This window comes from Pieris napi, chromosome 19, assembly GCF_905475465.1.
Source record: "Pieris napi chromosome 19, ilPieNapi1.2, whole genome shotgun sequence".
In the NCBI taxonomy this organism is placed as follows: Eukaryota; Metazoa; Arthropoda; class Insecta; order Lepidoptera; family Pieridae; genus Pieris; species Pieris napi.
In genome coordinates this window covers 3,953,482-3,973,572 of record NC_062252.1, presented here as the reverse complement: position 1 = coordinate 3,973,572, position 20,091 = coordinate 3,953,482, and the positions used below count along the sequence as shown (strand labels likewise).

The following is a 20,091-nucleotide window of genomic DNA, read 5'->3' as shown; positions in this document are numbered from 1 at the left end:
GTAAAATGTTAGGGACGGTCATACATGAAAATTTTCCAATCTAATGAATATATAATAAATTCTCGGCGCTCGGCTATACGTCACTCTTTCGTCACGAATTGCACGTGACTCGTGATAAAACTATTAGGTTCTCTATATCAATGTCAAATTTTTGTCACGAAATTCCTTATAGGTTTTCCCATTACACGACGAACGTGACAATACTATGGCACTTCAAATTAACTTGTCAATTAAGAAAAATTCCGACCGCAAACAGTTTTTAAAAAACATTTAAAAAAATTGCAAGCATATTGAACGCCTTTATGAGCCAAGTAACTCGTTTTATACCAAATTTATTATATTTAAACTTATTTGTAACTTATTTACTATTTAAAATCCTTGTAAATTTCATGGATTAACACGTAATAGTTTGTAGGGTAAATATAGAACCTGTCATAATTTTATCTTAACGCGAAAATACTCTTGAATGTTAAAATACTACAACAAATTTTTGGCTTACAGGAATCATAATAATAATAATAGCCTTTTATTCCTAAACGTAGGGTTACAAGAGATCCCTAAGTTCGGTGTGCCTTTTGGCATAAGCCTCCTCCAATTCCTTCCAGTGGATCCTGTCCCTTGCTACTCTCAACCAGAATGGTCCCGCTGCCAGTTTCAAGTCATCTTCCCATCTCCTGACTTGACGACACCTACCTCTTTTGCCGTCTCTTGGTTGCCGGAATACAGGAACCTTTGGTCAAAAACGTAAAGATTTTTCGAATCCTTCGATATGATGCTAACGAAAAGACTCAGAGTCGATTCTTAGCTGTAAATACAACTCCCCGATGTTAAAAAAGCATTGGATTTTAACAGTCCGGAGTCATCGTTTGAGCTAAATCTCAATTATGAATCTTAGTTTTAGTGTTGCCAGTGATTGAAGGTCAATCAATTCTAGCATATATAGTATGATAAATAAGAAACAAATGTCAATGTATAAATGTTTATTCATCTGAATCAGACGCTGTGCCTAATCCACTAGACGCATCGCTGTCCATGTCCACATCTTGCTTAGGAGTTATTTCACCAACCGCTTTAATACATCTTATTGTGTATTTGTTGAAATCGCATCTGAAAACAAATACATTTAATTATATAACAACATAGTATTTTCATACAGAGCAAAGATTAACTAATATAAGTATTAATATGTATTAATATCAAATGAATGAAACCTATGAGACTGATAATAATATAACTTTATCGTTTAACTATAACTTGACAAGTTTAGGTTGGTTGAGTTTTATCCTAGGTTTCATATCCAAGTTTATAGGTCCGTTCAAGATCTTTTAATTATAAATAAATTACGTACAGCAGCTAATACTAAGTTATACCAAAAATAATACTAGCGACCATCTCATGGGTAATTCCAATGATTTCGAGTCTTATATATGTTAACGTAAAATTGTAAACACCGTTAGATTGTAATTTATCTTGCGAGATTATAAACTGTCGAAAGATTGTGAACCTCAGCTTACTGCTTACAATTTAACGTATTATTATTTGGTAGATTGTACTACCTAGTTATCATTCAAACTTCTTTGGTCAATTACAGATTAATTTTACTTTCCAACAATTTCATATAACTACCGATTAATAATACGTTAAATTGTAAGCAGTTCGTTGAGGTTCACAATCTTTCGACAGTTTATAATCTCGCAAGATAGATTACAATCTAACGGCGTTTACAATTTTACGGTGACATATACATAAGCATAATATTGTTACAATTCCGATTTTCTGGAATGTCATAGAGCCTCACCTGAAACGGACATAAATCACATTTCAGCTTGCTGAAAACGTCTCTAACTTGTGGAAAAATCGAGACATATTTCAGTCATCCCGTCGTAGCAATATAAAAATCAAAGACATTATGCAAAAAGGGACGAAACAAGTCAGGTCAGACTGGTTATCGTCGACTTCATAATCTCATTTGTATTATGGCATCCTTTGTGGCGCGCTGTGTCTCAGCGCTTATATAAAAAATAAGGAAAATAACTGAATAATATACGGCTACAAAATAAATAAGTAAAAAAACCTAATAATGAGTACACGTGATTACTTTTTCATGACTGTATTAAGAAATCATAAATTTCTCTTGCATAACAAAAAAGAATGGGAGATTTTTATGTAATGGATCAATTGGTGCCCCAGTGAAAGTTTGAAATCGTAAAACTTTTTATAAATAAAAGTCTAATAGTTTGTTATTTACTTTCCTTTTATACTATATGAAAATGGTATAGGTCAATGATGAATATCATTTGAAACGTGCATTTTTTATGTTAGTTTAACCAAACATATTTGTTAAAGGTTCTAGAATCTTCGAAATTAGAATATTTTGTGTATTGTATTCCTTCAGTAGATGTTCTACTGTAGAGATTGTTAGTCAAAATTTATTGTAACTTTGTTCGGTTTAAATTAAAGAAAATATTTTCGTAAAATTCATCTCTTTCCATAAGGAATACACATCACGAGGATTTTCCATAATATCTATTCCATTCTCCAAGTATAAATCACAAGCTGAATAAGTACATCAAGATTACATAAGTTCATAGGCGTCAAATATAACTGATAGCATGACGTTATCTGTTATCAGTCACGATAAGGTCAAGTGGATATAAGATAGTGAGATGACTATGACTTGAAAATGCCTTCTAACAAACATTGCCTATTTATGGAATTAATTAATTTTCTAGGTCAACCGCAGTTAAAATTAATCAATTAAACTAAATTTTATTGTCTAACTAGCTGCCCCCGCGACCTTCGTTTCTCCTTAATGTGATTTTACTTAGCCTACCGTTTTAGTACATACTAACATGAAACATTTTGCTATGCTACCCCAGACACTGTTAGGTTTTCTGGAATAAAAACTTTTTAGGGTTTTCTGTGAATTTTTTTCTATATAAAGAGTTAAGAGTTCAAGTCATATGATTTAATTTAACAAATAAAAAATAGGGGTTGATCGTAGAGGGATGAAAATTAAGGGTTGTATGTATTTTTATATGCTGTATCATAAAAAATAAAAACAAAAATTTTTATCTAAAAAATAAAAATTTAGGCGTGGACCACCCTTAATATTTAGGAGTTTGAAAGATAGATAGTATAGATAGATAGTAGCCGATTCTCAGACTTACTGAATATACATTAAAAAAATCATAACAATCGGTCGAGTCGTTTCGGAGGAGTATGGTAACTAACATTGTGACACGAGAATTTTATATATAAGATAAATATTTTTTCAATAATTAAGTACATACATTTGTGTTAAATAGGATTAGAAATGGCTTCCAGCACAGTTCCTTACTTGGATGTTTTTAGACTGATTAAATTTTGGTTCGATTAACAAAAAAAATTCCTATAGAGGCAAAAATGTGTACGATACAGTTCCTCTTAATATCATTTTTATTGACTTCGATTGATTGTTAATTTTTTATAATATATTTAGAATGTTGAACCAGAATCATAGTATCTGAATATTTTTAAAGTTTATATATTTAAATTTGATTTTAAACTTAAAGATCACTTAGATTCTAAAGGTCGTTGTTTTAGTAATAACAACCGTTTTGTTAGATCACCTTCACGCCTGATAGCTACGGCCAATAGTCTATATTTGTAGTATCGTCAGATGATATATATATATATAAATACTAAACCCTTTATTCATCTGTCTCTTCACTGAACGTACAATTTGACTATTCGGAATACGACTTCGACTACGATATTTATCGGAGCCCGCTACCCGTAAAACACTTTTGTTTTAGGATCCCAAATACATAATAGATGAAAAATATTGGATTAAATTACATAGAAGCTTACAGCTTCAAAATGTTTGTTTAGTCGAGACTAGACTCGGTTAAGTTAAGAGCTAGAAGCTAAATAAATTGTGAATAAATAAATAAATAATGAAATTGCATTGTTAGGATCTGAATACACAATTGAATTATAGAAATATTCTCATGAAAAACTCTTGATAATTGTAATTTTGTATTTTGTAACGTAACTCAGTAGTATATCATAGTATAAATATATTAAGGATAAAGGCTTAAAACTTAAGTATCTGATGAGTGCAATAGTGTAAGACACTATACTTATTTAAATTAAAAAAAAATTGAATGACACAAATAGGGAATAACGTGACGATGGGAAATTCAACAGTGCAACAGTTATCTACCGTTATACAAGGCAATATCTGAATCAGCTGATACTGTAAACAATCGCAAGTAAAGAAAATCTTTGACAAATTTATGTTCATATCAAAAATGGATGTAGTAGGAATAAAAAAGATATTACATAGATAATGGCCCAAGGCGAGTATTTCTGAAGTTAGGAATATTTTAATGATCCAGATATTTAGCCCAATCATGGTAGATCAAGTCTAATAAACCCCCGCTTGATAAATATGTCCTAGTTGAAAAATGAATAAATGGCCTTGAAAGTAGATTTAAGTTTAAGTGACATTGTGGAGCAGTGTTGGCCTTGACTTTAGATACCAATCTCCCTGAGGTCGTAGGTTCGAACCCGGCTGTGTACCAATGAACTTTCTATGTGCTCATGTAATACCTCGCTCGTACTATGAAGGAAAACATCGAGAAGAAACTTTAGACCCAAAAAGTCGACGGCGTCGTTTTTATCTAATTGGCGTCATATTCTTGCCAATTAGATAAAAACAAATGATCACGAAACAGATACATAAATCTGTAACCTAGACCTAACAAAATTGTAGCGCCAATGGATTTTTGTACGTTATACGATACGATATCACCAATCATAGACACGTGACACGATCCGTCTCTTCATATGACAAATCACGATCACGTGTTTCTTGAAAAACGGTAGGTACATAGGAATTTGATACCATACTTGAAATATCAACTGTTTATTAATGATTTCCTATACTTAGTCTGGCCATAAATACTGTTACAATTAAAAATAAACAAAATATTAAATTTGAATTTGGAATCTGTCATTTTTATATTATTGAGTTTTCTCATTTTGGATACCATTCTTGAGAAGGTAGTGAAGCCCCTTAACAACACCATGATCAATTACCAAGAATGGTCCTTCCATTAAGGAAAACGAACGTTTCGGACTTCATCAGAGCTGAAGGCCGGCCGTCTTAATCCGCTGGATTATGATTTATGGTCGGTTTTAGAGAGTACCGGCTTGCTCTAAACGCCATGATAATTTGGAGTCTCTAAACAATCCGTACAATTGACAGTGAAGAATTTTCCCATGGAAAGAGTGCGTGCTTCCATAACTGGCCTTAAAGTTTAAAATACTGCAATACAGTCAATGGAGACCACTACGAATAAGCTTTTTATCATATTTATTTAAAATTGTTTTATATTAATGTATTACACAGATCTTAAATTAAATTATAATGATTCATGTGCACTTTTTATTATTAGGTATTAATTTTGTTTTCATGTGTCCTTTATCGGTTTGTTTTTTTTGTTCCTGTTTAGTTTCTTTTTCTCAACAACTATATGTAATACATGTATTTTTGCACTTCTTTTCTCACTTTTTTTTTTGCCTGGAAGAGATCGCTCAAAAGCGATAAGGCCGACAGTTGCTCTCCTTTTTATTTAATTATGTCAATTTTACTATATTTATGTATATGCAACGAAGTGGTGATAAATAAATAAACTAACACACTGTAGTAATATATGTTATTTTGCAAAAGAATTTTTTTTTCTTTGTTTCAGTGTTTATGGCAAGACTAGGTATATATTTCTCCATCTTGCTTCCAAGCCAGGAGGTTGTTACCTGCCTTTAAAGTTGTGGTAGGCTCTTCTCTTGAAAGCCCTTATGTCGTATTCGAAAATACATGGAATGGCAGCTGGTTCCATAAATTGGCGGTGGTCGGCAAGAAGTGCCTTAAAGCTCTGTCGTGGAACGTCAAGGTGGAACTGGTCGAATTTTGCATTCATTGACGTCCGATAATTAAATTTAGCTGCAGGTATTCATCCGAATAGTTCTTCGAACACCCATGACATATGCGATACAAGATGCAGAGCCTAAATGTCTACGCAGTGCCAAAGGATCAAGCCGATCAGAAAGAGCAAGGTCATTGACAGTCAAGTCGCTCTGCGTTGAATGCGGTCTTAAGGTACTGGTGATGGGGATCCCCTGCCCAAAACAGTATTCCATGTGGATGATCATTTCGATGGATTTATTCAAATAAACCATAATGTATACTTGATATGTACTAATAAACATTAAAAAATAAAACAATTTTGTGCGTGGTGATCACGCACGCTGTAAAGCACGTCGGATAAATTTAAAATTATGTAAAATAATTGTAAATACATAACTTCAATCCGGTTAAAAAATAGTTTTATTAAATGTGTAAAAGTTATGTTAATAAAAGACAATACTATAAAAAAAATATTTTCGTAAAAAATACTCACATCTTACTAAGCTGTCCATATTTCACCGTCAACACCTTCTCCAAAGCGAGAAGAGCAGTTTGCGGGATTTTCTTGTTCCTATTGATGAGACACTTCACCCAAATGAGTAGATGCTCTATATGTCTACTGTCTTCCAGTAGACGGGCTATGGAGTTTAGTAGACGGTTCGAGTAGTCTTCTTCCAGGTTTGATACTGTTAGTTCGACTATTAAAATTCAAAGATTACATATTAAAAAAAAAACAAAAGATTACATATTTAAAAAAGCAAAAGATTACATATTTAAAAAACAAAAGATTACATATTTAAAAAAACAAAAGATTACATATTTAAAAAAACAAAAGATTACATATTTAAAAAAGCAAAAGATTACATATTTAAAAAACAAAAGATTACATATTTAAAAAAACAAAAGATTACATATTTAAAAAAACAAAAGATTACATATTTAAAAAAGCAAAAGATTACATATTTAAAAAACAAAAGATTACATATTAAAAAAACAAAAGGTTACATATTTAAAAAAACAAAAGATTACATATTTTACAAGGACTGTGTTAGACGATAAAATATTGTTGTTATTGAAAGGTATGCACCTAGGAGCTCCATTCCGTGAACATTCCATCACCTACCATCACGGTTGATGGTAATCATCATATCATCTTACGGGTGATGATAGTTTGAATCGTTTGTTAGTGCAGAAAATATTTTCATGAGTTAAATCATACCGAAGAAAAAACATACAAAATGTTCTTTGATGTTATGTAATTTCATTCAAAATTTTGGTATAGATTAAGAATACTAACTGCTTTTAGAAGAAACTACGTTTTAAACATACATTTCTATACAAAAACGGTCCTAGCACGGGCATGGTATGACACGGGCATTTACAGATACCGGCAAACTTCTTGAGCATTAAACAATGGAGTGGGGGAAAGTTTGCGCATCGTAACTGATTTACCAATCACGCGATCGACACGTCACTCTCCCCGCACATAAAAATCGCTTCTGCGCAGACAAGGACAATTGTTCAAGATGTTTGCCGGTAACTATACCAACCAATCAACACTCGTTATGAATACATACTGTCGCTAGATGGCACTGCTTCCACGCACTCCTGTATAATATTGTGTTCGTTCAGTTGCAAAGCTCCGATGAGAGCAAGACCCCAAGATTTTTCTTCTAACAGTGACTTCACTGCAAGTGGAGTAGATCCGGTTTCAAGGCGATAAGGTCTGAAAATATAATAAACATCTTAGAAAAAAAAAAGTTTTCCTAAATAATATTCGTATTGGATTATTTGATTTTAGGGACAATTCTGGTAAGCTATAAACAAATATTTTTTTTAATGTAATAGGAGGCAAACGGGCAGGAGGCTCACTAGATGTTAAGTTATACTGCCGCCCATGGACACTCAAACTGCCAGAAGGCTTGCAAATGCATTGCCGGCCTTTCAAGAATTGGTAGGCTTTTTTCTTGAAGGACCCTAAGTCAAATTGGTTCGGAAATACTTCAGTGGGCAGCTGGTTCCACAAAGTGGTGGTGTCGCAGCAAAAACTGCCTTAAAACGCTCAGTTGTGGAACAACGTCGAGGTTATACGGATGGTATTTTGACGTCCAATAATGAAACTCAGCTGCAGGTATTATAAACAAAAATCATGATAATATAAACTGATTTTACGAAAAAAAATCTACCATTTAATGTCACTTCGCCGGGAATTAAATACCGTTTTGAATTTTGAAAGAAATTACTTATTAAATTATGGAAATTTACCTAAACGTCCCATCGAGTCCTGCATTTTGACTATACACCAACAATCCCTCAGTAGCGCATACAGCGAAGCTTTCGCCGGTTGGTGAAAATCTTATACTATGTACTCGAACCTATGAATATGGGAATAAATTATAATAATTCCAATTAATTAAAACAATTGAACAACCCCCGACACAATAAATCTCTCATATGAATAAACATCTCCACCAAATCAGCTTCAAAACTGGATTTGCAGGATTCGCGCGAATGTGTGCGTGTACGCAGGTGGTACGTAGTCAGTGCGCTTGGTGGCTATGTATTTGATGCACATATGTTTACTTCGTTATATATTAAGTGAATTGTTATAAAACATTAAATACAATTAATTCACTTGAAAAGTGATGGTTAATTTATTTACCCCATATACTTATAAATCTATTACTATCTAATATATAAAATTCTCGTGTGGCTCATCGATTTTAGTGAAATTTTGTATGTATATCGGTTAGGTCTGCGAATCCGAGAACATCTATTTTTCATCCCAGATTATTTATTAATTGTTAAGGGTGGTTCCCTAAATTTATTTTTCTATTTTTTAGATAAATAATTTTGTTTTTATTTTTTTATGATACAAATTCATACAACCCTTAATTTTCACCCCTCTACGATCAACCCCTATTTTGACATACAGAAGTCATAGTTCCCGCTAAGTCTCGTACCTCCTCTAAGACAAAAAAAATCTAAAAGGTTGGGTTGTAGCTTGTTGTTTTAAATCATACCTCGGGTTTGACTTTCCTATCAGCCATATCTCCAGCCTTAACCCCTGGGAGACGTACACTGACGTCACCGCCTTCTAACTCCGTCCGCTGCTCCACTAAAGCCATGTTACCAAACTCCGTCAGAAAACGACGGTTTATAAAGTCCTGGAAAAAATAATCCAATTTATTACTACATAAATATGGATGATTTCTATTTTTACAACGAACAATAAAAAATAAACAAATCAATTAAACAATAATATCAACAATAATCTTATCTACTAACCGATCTAAGCAATCCTTGCAATTGAGAAACTTAATTTGTAATACCGTACAAAAAATAATAATAATGATAATACAAACAATAAAGTAAAATAAGGTTAGGGGAATTTTAGAGCAACAAATGTAAATATAAAAAAAAGGGTGCGTGTACTTATGTACGCACGTAGAAGTTATACTTCTTTGGCATTATTAAAAATAGTTTTTGATTGCATGCAAATAGTTAATTACAATTAAATAATCAAAGACTGGAAAAGGAGTCCTTATAGTCAATTAAGTTCAGTTTACATTTGAAAAATTAAATAAATACATATTTATCATTATTCTCTTACATTAAGTGTAACATAATAATAAACAGCATCTTCCGTGGGCAATTTCATTCTGTTAATTTTGTGTCACGGTGCGCGCGCATCGTAAAATTTCACTCAATTTTTCATAACGCGCCTAAAGACGTATAACTTCAAAAATATAAAAAAAACCTTACATTGACAGCGTCCAAGGATCGATTCTGAGTGATAACAAATTTTCGTATTAAAACGGCTTCCTTTACACTGTATAGACAGACATGCTTCGAATTACCAGCACCGAGAAGACATGAGCCATCCGCTGAATAGCATATTGTGGTGAATGCTCTGAAAAAAGGATACAATACATCAAACAGAAAAAAAAATAGTTTATTGTAGATACAAAAGTTTATTTATTTTAGTATAGTCTGTAACATACAGACTACATCTCACTGTGGAAATGACGTTGACACATGGTAATTTAGACAATGACAACAGTTAGATGTTACAACATAAGTTTTTTTACATATTCTCCCAGTCACAAACATAATGGATTTCTGTTGGATGGATTAATTTTTCGAAGTTTGGTATTTGGTAGTTTTTGAAATTATTAAACTATCATATCATGGTGAAGAATGAGGATGAGAATAAATATTTATTTTTACTTCATTTTATTATACATATCTTCCAAGATATTTTATATTTTATTGAGATGAGTAGAAAAATAATCTTGTAGTAATATAAATTCAAATTTCATTTCAAGAATTTCTTGTATATACTTACTTGGTTTTTAACATTTTTTCAGGTGTTATTAAATCAGTGTCAGCTCTGCCTGACCCCAGGTCATTTCTGCCCTCGATACTTCCGGTTTGGTCACTAGTAGTTACATTGAAAAAGCTGATATTTCCATCTAACGTTGAGACTGCTATCTGTAAAATTATGAAGTTTATTAAAAAATATTTTCTTATTATTTTATATACATTGACACAAAACGCACATTACTGGATTTATATATCTATTAAACACATTTTACTGATGTTTTTGAAAGAAATCGCTTGAAGCGATAAGGCCGCCCATGTCCAATAATTAACAGATAAAAACACGCTTAATCATAAAAAAATGTTTTTGAGGGAATAAAGATTTCAAAATCTTACCTCTTCACCATCTGGCCTAAAGGCAACTTGCAGGGCATCACTAGTTAACTGTATCGTGTCACAATCAGAACTAGTTTCTATGGAGTTCCACAACTTGACAGTTTTATCCCAGGAAGCGGATGCAAGTCGGGAACTTGATAAACTCGGACTGAACGAAAGACTAGATACTGGCGCCTCATGACCTCCTAGTACCTAAATTGTAAAGTTATGTAAAATATTTTCTCAACGACTAAAGATCGTGTTTATTCAAAAAAATATACAACTAAAATAAATGTAGTTTAGAAAAACACCTTTTTAACGGATTTGAATTTATGTTTTATTATAATTTTACAATTATTTTACATAATTTTAAATTTAACCGACGTTTCGCGTGCTTTAGAGCGTGCATGGTCACGGTGACTGAAGACAAAAGGTGTTGAATGTCAAAAAGTATCACAGCTGTAGAAAAAGTTGTGTTATCTGTATTTATTTCCTCGGAGTTGGTATCGACTAAAAAATTGTAAATTTATAATAAAACATAACTTCAAATCCGTTAAAGAAGTGTTTTTCTATGTCTAAAAGTTATGTCAATAAAAGACAATACTAAATGTAGTTTAGTTTGTGCACAGAATCGTCTAAATCACAGAATCAAATAAGACTTAAATGTTTCTACTGCTTTTACTAGAACACACCATCTCTTTCCATCTCAGCATAAACATGATTTGAAGGAATGAAATATGGCCATTAGTAAAATAATATAATCGGACTGACTTTTATTATTTATGTAAGGGTGCCTTATGACCTCCTGGCACTTAAAGGACGGAACTGTGTTAACACTGTTCTGTCTTTTTCCGTCGCAGCGTAAACATAATTAGAAAGAAAGAGACCCAACGGAACTGAATGATTTCTTTGAATAAAAGGATTATACTTTAGTTTCATAGATATTGCCTTGTTTTCCTGGTATTTTTTTAAATTTTATCTTATTTACACAAAATTGATTATTGTATTAAAATGTTATTTAAAATAAAGCAGTGGACCTTAAATAGTGGTTTATGCAACTGTCATATAATAGAGGGTATTACAAGATGAGTGTAGTTTACACGAGTGTTTTAATACCTAAATTATATGCAGTTGCATACACTACTTTATTTAATCTCATGGCTATAGGTTTCCAAGTCATAAAGTCTTGATAACATTTGTCGTACGCTTTTCTTATTTGTCTGGCAAAAGACTATTCGTCAGTTTCTAGAATGTCAGGTGGAGTTAAATTGTCATCAGTATCGTCGGTGTTGCTTGACATTTTTGCTACTAAAGTTTTATCCAACAAAATATTACTCAAATTCGTTTGTACGAAATAGCGCCAAAATGGAAAAAGTCTGCTATTGGTCTATTGGCTCGGAACCAGCGCGTTGCGCTCACCACAGGTTATGTGTACTTAAATTGAATTGAAACCTGCTTGGTCGGGACACATTGTACTTTAATATTTAAAAATATATTTTAAAGCATTGTTTTGTTAGGAGAATAATGCTTTAATTTAATTTTTTAATTTTCTTAAAGTATGTAAATAAAATATGCCAATAATAGTCTGTATTTCATTTCATAATTAGAATATTACCGAATAAGATTATATAAAATATATAACCGTCTTTATTTCATTACCATTTACAATTACCATTAAAAAATACATACCTCCAAAAGCTTTCCAAATTTGACAGACCAAAGAAATATCTCGAAGACATCCTGTCCGCCGGCCGCACACAACTCGCTACTGGAGTCAATTGCTACACAACTGAATTGTACGAGACTGGGTGATGTTAGCGTCCTGAAGTTTCGGTACCTAATAAATGCCCAATTAAAATTAATACAGTTTATTAAGAGCAAATTAACAGATCTATAAGTTTAACTATTGAACTAACTAAGATTAACTATTGCCGTTTTACATTATGTCTATAATTTACACATTATTAAAAACCGTATGAGAATCCGTCCAGTTGTATTTGACTTTATCGGAAACATATAGACGCGGAGGGCTTTGTTTTTATATGTAAAGTTCGATCATTAATATAAAAAAACCTGCTCTGGTGGTCTAATTGAATTAGGATTTTAGCAAAACTAAGTATAGTCATACACATGTCATTTACAGGGATAGACTACAGACTCACTTTCCCACAAATACTTCATTATATTGTAAATAACTTAACTGAATTTTAATAATTTACGCACTAACTCCCAATATTCAATAATTAGACGCACTTTGACAGGTGATGACAATGACAATCAATAATGACATGACGTCTTAAAGATGACGCCATTTAAAAAACAAAAATACAATTTTCCGAAAGATGGCGTAGTTTAAGTAGTTTACTTTATTGGTAATGGCTTTAGTAATGAACTTATATAAATTTAAAACAGTAATAATTTTAGTACATATTTTTCTTTTGTATAGAAACTCTTTACCTTGTCAAATCATAACACCTTACAGTCCCATCAAGCGAAGACGACACAAAGAATTTCTTATTTGTACTAAACACAACATCTGTTACCGTCGACTTATGTTCCGAAAATGTAACAAAACAGAAACCGGATGTTGTATTCCATAACTTGATTTTACCGTCATAGGCTCCTGTCACTATGTACAAACCATCCGGGGAATATGTTAAACAGGTCATATCTTGGGAATGTCCCTGCTGTTTCATTACATACTGTTCACCTGGAAAATATTATAATAACATTGGAATAGTAGTGCGGTAAGCTTGTAGTGTGGTTAGGGAGCGTTCAAGTATTACGTAACGAATTAGGGGGGGGGGGGTTTCTTTTGTAAAACGTTATGATGCGGGGCGGGGATTGAATTTGTTAATATTATTTTCGACTTTCCAGTACTTTACACCACATAATGGTAACTTTTAGGTATAAAGAGTCACTAGGTGGTAATGAATCGTTTTACTATACTTGGGTACAGAAAAACGTTACGGCGCGTTACATGGGGGGGGGTCAATACTCTCCAAAAATTGCGAGACGTAATACTTGAACGCAGGGAGCGAACTAATATAATTTATAATTATCAAAAAAATATTCGGAGGACGGTTCTCGTTCCGATTCTGATAACATCGTTTTCTATTTTCAGCTAGTTTTGCTTGCAAAGGTAACTGAAAACCTCAAATTGGTAATTGAGTCGTAGATTTCATATAAAATTGCAATATTCTATTACGATTTTATTTATAAAAGATATCAGACACTATACTTTCTTCGAGGCATATATCATAATACAACGCAGTTTATTAAAATTATTTAAATATACCTAAAATGCCGGTGTTAATAAATTACAACTCTATGAATTATTTAGTAATAAAAGATGTAAATGGTAGCATGAACGAATCATGCTCAAACTAAATACTAAGCCTAACATAGATCAACTCTATGGTTTTCTAATATTGTAAATTCATAATTTTTCGTTTAACAAAGATAATCGTAAGGTAATTTCTAGAAGAATACTGTTACTTTGAAGTTTTATTGTTGTGTTATTTGAGTATTTTAATTTTATTAGGATATATAATAGACCAGTGCAGATAGCCTTCAAAATAAATAAAAAGTGAAAAAAATTACAGTAGGATGAAACCCATTAGAAAAGCAGGGGAATATGATCAAAATGAAAGGAAAAATAAATTACGGTCGATCTGAGGTCGGGAAGGGAAGGGGGGGGAGGTTTAAGGGTAAAAAACGGTTTATATCGATTTCCGGAAAAACTAAAAGTCCTATCGAAGAAAGTTAAATGGCAAAGTTGTAGGTAATAAAAAGATCTAAAACTTTTGTATTCACACATTTTTCACATAACCTCAAAATTGGTGTGAAAAATTCAAAAAACCAAGTTTTTGGTTTTTTATTTTTATCTTTTACAAAAATTTATTTTTTTAAACGAAATTTGGTGAAAACTTACCTTATTATGTCCCAAATATACTGTAATTTATTTGATTAAAAATATTTATTTTTTCACCTTATTTTGAATTAATATCGAAAAAACACCCTAATTTTCAATCGAAAATTCTGACGTCAAAATTTCAGCTTTTTTCAAAAAGTTGGTATGCTTTCAGTTCGTTGAAATCTCTACTTTCCTATGGTAAAAAAATATATATATATTACCATAGTAAATCTTCTCAGAAAATGAAAAAACATCGTATGCAGTAACGCCCAGACCCGTCATACCCTTCCCTACTTCTCTATGAATCTTCTTTAAATTATAATTAGATGCCTATTTATTACTATTTTAAGATAACTTATATATACCTGAGTGACCTAAAAAAATTTTTTAGCCTTTAGATGAGCTAAAATTTTCGTATTTCATAGAGAAGTAGGGAAGGGTATGACGGGTCTGGGCGTTACTGCATACGATGTTTTTTCATTTTCTGAGAAGATTTACTATGGTAATATATATATATTTTTTTACCATAGGAAAGTAGAGATTTCAACGAACTGAAAGCACACCAACTTTTTGAAAAAAGCTGAAATTTTGACGTCAGAATTTTCGATTGAAAATTAGGGTGTTTTTTCGAAATTAATTCAAAATAAGGTGAAAAAAAGAAATATTTTTAATCAAATAAATTACAGTATATTTGGGACATAATAAGGTAAGTTTTCACCAAATTTCGTTTAAAAAAATAAATTTTTGTAAAAGATAAAAATAAAAAACAAAAAACTTGGTTTTTTGAATTTTTCACACCAATTTTGAGGTTATGTGAAAAATGTGTGAATACAAAAGTTTTAGATCTTTTTATTACCTACAACTTTGCCATTTAACTTTCTTCGATAGGACTTTTAGTTTTGCCGGAAATCGAGATAAACCGTTTTTTACCCTTAAACCTCCCCCCCCTACCCCTTCCCGACCTCAGATCGACCGTAATTTATTTTTCCTTTCATTTTAATCATATTCCCCTGCTTTTCTAATGGGTTTCATCCAACTGTAATTTTTTTTGGTTTCAAAAATTATCGGCACTGGTCTATAATACGAATATCCAAAACATATCAATAAATCAGCCCCAGTTAATTATTATTTTGAAGTATTTAACCGCAAAGTATCGTTAAGTACAATAAATACCACAGGATAAACTTTTTTTAATTTGATGTTTTAGCACATACATTACACAATACAAGAACAATTAGTTATTACCATTTATATCCATAAAATTCATTCATTACTACTTCTGTCATGTGCTTTCACCCGCGTTATTTTACTTGATGTTATATATGTCAAAGAACATTTCTGGGATGATTCCTAGCGGTATGAAATATACTACCAAACACACAATTTGATAAATGATCTGTTTCGGATATTTTATATAGAAGATTAATTTGACGACTCATTGGTCTAGTGGTTAGTACCCCTGACTGCGAATCCATGGGTCCCGGGTTCGATCCGAACGAACATCGATGTGATGAGCATTTGGTGTTGTGCTTAGGTCTTGGGCGTTTAAATATGTACTTATATGTCTATCTATCTATAATATTATGTATGTATATCCGTTGCCTAGTACCCATAACACAAGCTTTACCAGCTTAGCATGGGACTAGGTCAATTGGTGTGAATGGTCTTTAAAAAAAAAATTGTAACTTACTCTGCCATTCCCAAACAAGCAACTGTCCAATATTCGGGCAACCAAAGGCTATCCAATCGCCTTGAGCAGAAATGGAGACACTACTAATTCTATGTTCCGATATGTTCAGTGTATGAATCAAATTCACATCTGGCATCTCATGTAGGAAAAATATACCATTCGAAAATCCTAAAAATCCAATTAAACAATAAAAATATTTGTTATAATACTACGACGTTTGATTAATTAAATTTCCGATTGCACAAAGAGATGTAAATATTATAAACAATATATTTACTTTTTTTCATACTAGCTATGTGCTGGAGTTTTGGCCTGCATTAATGCGCTGTTAATTATGTAGCTTTCTCAATTAATTAAAAATAAATTGAAGCGCTACAAGGTTTTTAGCTCTGGGCCTCAGATTGAAACAGATTTCTTTTAAGTAGGCAAGTAGGTGATCGTCGTCGCCGTCGACTTTTTGGAGTGGTTCGTTTCCTCACGATGTTTTTCTTCACCGTACCGTGTTAAATGTGCGCATAGACAGAAAGTACATTAGTACACAGCCGAGGTTCGAACCTACGGAATCAGGGATGAGTGTCGCACGTCTCTAGAATTTTCTTATTATATTTAACCTGTAACTTTCGAAGAAAAAAAAATACTTTTATTTATAAACAAATCTTGTCCCGACAACGGTTAAGATAAAAAGAAATTGATGCAGTCTTTATGCGTATATTATTATAATAGTTACTGAATATTTAACTTTATCAACTTACTCTACTCAAACATAACTTACCCGTGACTAACATCTTATTAGCTTTATGATACTGCGCAGCTGTTAACTTCACTTTACTATTTGCGCTCCGTATCGCATCACCAATGTAATGGCGTCCTAATTTCTTATATTGCAATTTTTTTACCTCTTCCTTAACTTCTGGCAACATTTCTTCATCTTCGTCACTCACCTTTAAATATTCAAAAACTATTTATTAAAATTATTAAGTTAAAATATCGTGTTAGTTCAGCAGTGTTGCCTGTGCATCATTGACTTTTCGCATGTGCGCATTTAACACACACTGAACATCCTGAGCAAATAGGCATGCTTTAGACGAATAACATTGACAGGTGTGTGTGACACACAAAAAGCTGATCACCTACATGCGTATTAGCATTATTTAATATAATTTTTGCACAGATTTCTAACAACGTAATGTTTATTAAAGTCAGTCAGTAATGCTGATTTCCAGTAATTCTAAATCTAATATAGAAAATACAATGTATCACTGTCAATTTTGTCAATAATTATCTAAGGGAGCGTTCAAGTATTACGTAACGAATTTGGGGGGGGTTTGTTCATTTTGTTAAACGTTACGGTGTGGGGCGGGGATTGAATTACGCGTTATTGTGAATATTATTTTCGACTTTCCAGTACTTTACACCACATAATGGTATACTTGAACACTCCCTAATTCATTGAATTTAAATGTGGCAGATGACCACAACAAATGTCCTTAATCATTATACTCAATAAATTAAATTATTTCAATTTAAACTTACATATTCCTTATCTTTTTCTATAACATCCTTTTCTTCAATATTATCTTCAACAAGATCATCTTCTTTATTAATTTTTCTTCGTTTCTGGTGCGAAATCTGGACCTCGGATACTACAAGGTCATCAGGTTCAATACTGGCATCCCACAAACAAACTTGTCCATTCCTACTAACTGTTATTAAATCAAGGCTTTTCTTCTCAAAAAACACCCCAATAATCTTATCTGTATGTCCACTTAACGAGAAAATGTTGATATTGTCCAAATATTCTATTGAGTATACTTTTGTTGAAGTATCTTTTGAACCAACAGCCAAAAGCTTGCCACAGGAAGACCAGTCTAGGCATGTCACATCATCAAGTGCCTTTTTGAAAACTCGTTTCATTATAAAGGAACGGAATTCACCAGTGTACACACTTGGTGCTGTCATAATGAAAACTGAAAAAAATTTACATAAAATATATTATTTTGCTTACATTTTAAAATAACACTTTCAAAGTTTTTGTGTTACTGGTAAATTTCTATCTATATCAGTAACATTTTCCATATAATGTGCATTTTCCTATCTTCATCAAACAAAACAATCTATATGAAGTTTATGTACATTTTTTTTAAAGTTATGGTATATAACTTTACTGTTTAACCCAATACAACGTAAATTAAGAGTAGAATAATAGAAAATTAATATTAGATCAAAAGTTGCACATGTTAGCTATTTATAACAAATTATAATTTTAAATTGATATTTTATACCTGTATCATCACAACAGGCCGCAAAATGTTTTCCATCCGGACTAAATTTAACTGCATTAACATGCTGTTTAAATTTATATCTGTGTACCACTGTACATGTTAGCAAACTGATCATTTGTGCTTCACCCTCTGAAAGCAATGGATGACTTTTAAACCATAATAATAATACATCTTAAAGATATATTAAGTTTACTTAATAAATATATCCACCAAATATTGTTTTTAAAGTTAAAATTGAAAATGTATCATTATGAATGTTAAAGGTTTAATATTCAAATAATTTCAATTTCTCAAATAAACAATCTTAAAATATTTATATTAATAAACTAGCTGACCCGGCAAATATTTGTTTTGCCATGTATATTATTTCTAGGAAAAAAAATTTTAGTTCAATAAAAATAACTATGTATCTACAATAATAAAAAATAGAGGTTGGTCGTAGAGGGGTGAAAATGAGGGGTTATATGTATTTTAAGTGTTTGTATGCTGTATCATAAAATAATAAAAACAATATGCAAAAAAAATTTCGTAAGAATCGGTCAAGCTGTTTCGGAGGAGTATGGGAATGAATTTGTGACACAACAATTTTATATATATAGAGATTACTTACGCTCATTAATAGCTAATAGAACTGTTCCACTAGGAGATACATCAAGTGCAGTGTAGTTATAATGACTCTCTATCGCTAGAGTGTTACTTTTATTTCTGAAAAAAAAAATAGTTCTTTCTTTTGAGTTTTAATTCCAAGATCAAAGGAGGTAACAAAAATTATTGATAGTTGAAATAAAGGTAAACAGACATTGTGAAAAAGTAGCTCATATAATAAAAATAGAGAAATTATTTTATACGAAACTTACTGTTTTAAATTGTAAACTGTTAATTTGTTTCCCACTGGACTTATAACACTGTTTCCATCATTAGTAAATAAAATGTCCCCACGTCGATAAACGGTACCTAGTAGGTTTTGAAACTGAAAAGGATAAGTATATATTTAATATCATTTATATAATTATTTTACTGCAACCTTAATTAACTCAAAACCTACCTTATAATTATACTTCATGGTTACTATATTTTTTTAACTTAACGTAGTTGTGAAAATTACTTAAGAAATTATGTCTCAGAATTTGAATAATCAACAAACCATTATTGACATACACAAAGTAATGGTAAATGTTTAATGAACAATTAATTCAAAATATCTCTAAATTGAATGTTAGCAATAGTTGATGCTCGATACAATCAACACATGCACATACGAACACATGTTTATGACAGTGACAATGATAATTGATAATAGACCGGTGAAAGAACTCGTATCTATGAATGTTGTCCACAGACGCTTATCTTAATAACTTCAAAAAGGCGTACATATAAATTTTTTTATAAGCAATGTATTGTATTTCATAATAAAAAAAAATAGAAGTATAACCATAATAAAGTGAAAAAATTATCAGCAAAAGTATGAATTTGTTGAATAAAATACTATGCAACAGATATTTTCTACTACTACTTAAAAATTTAATACAATGAATACTTAATTGAGATTTTT

The 20,091-nt window shown here is 31.6% G+C and overlaps 1 protein-coding gene across 1 annotated transcript; it reads right to left on the bottom strand.

The window, feature by feature from the left end:
• Positions 1 to 965: 965 nt before the first annotated feature.
• Positions 966 to 19,811, bottom strand: LOC125059177 (periodic tryptophan protein 2 homolog). Its single transcript, XM_047663467.1, has 17 exons — positions 19,585 to 19,811; positions 19,397 to 19,509; positions 19,150 to 19,244; positions 18,540 to 18,668; positions 17,791 to 18,224; positions 17,030 to 17,198; positions 16,258 to 16,425; positions 13,109 to 13,361; positions 12,341 to 12,488; positions 10,673 to 10,864; positions 10,302 to 10,447; positions 9,719 to 9,866; positions 8,977 to 9,120; positions 8,219 to 8,328; positions 7,531 to 7,679; positions 6,447 to 6,651; positions 966 to 1,107 (listed from the first exon to the last, which is right to left on the bottom strand). The coding sequence occupies exons 1-17, from the start codon at positions 19,600 to 19,602 to the stop codon at positions 981 to 983; spliced, it is 2,748 nt and encodes a 915-aa protein (XP_047519423.1). The 5' UTR covers positions 19,603 to 19,811; the 3' UTR covers positions 966 to 980.
• Between the last annotated feature and the right edge of the window lie 280 nt (positions 19,812 to 20,091).

What these genes read in the sequence shown, in the direction of transcription:
- LOC125059177 (XM_047663467.1), bottom strand. An exon ending in GGCCTGTTGTGATGATACAG is followed by an intron (nt 18,225 to 18,539) that starts GTATAAAATATC and finishes AATTTTTTTCAG; the next exon opens with TTTTCATTATGACAGCACCA. An exon ending in GCTTGTTTGGGAATGGCAGA is followed by an intron (nt 13,362 to 16,257) that starts GTAAGTTACAAT and finishes AATATTTTCCAG; the next exon opens with GTGAACAGTATGTAATGAAA.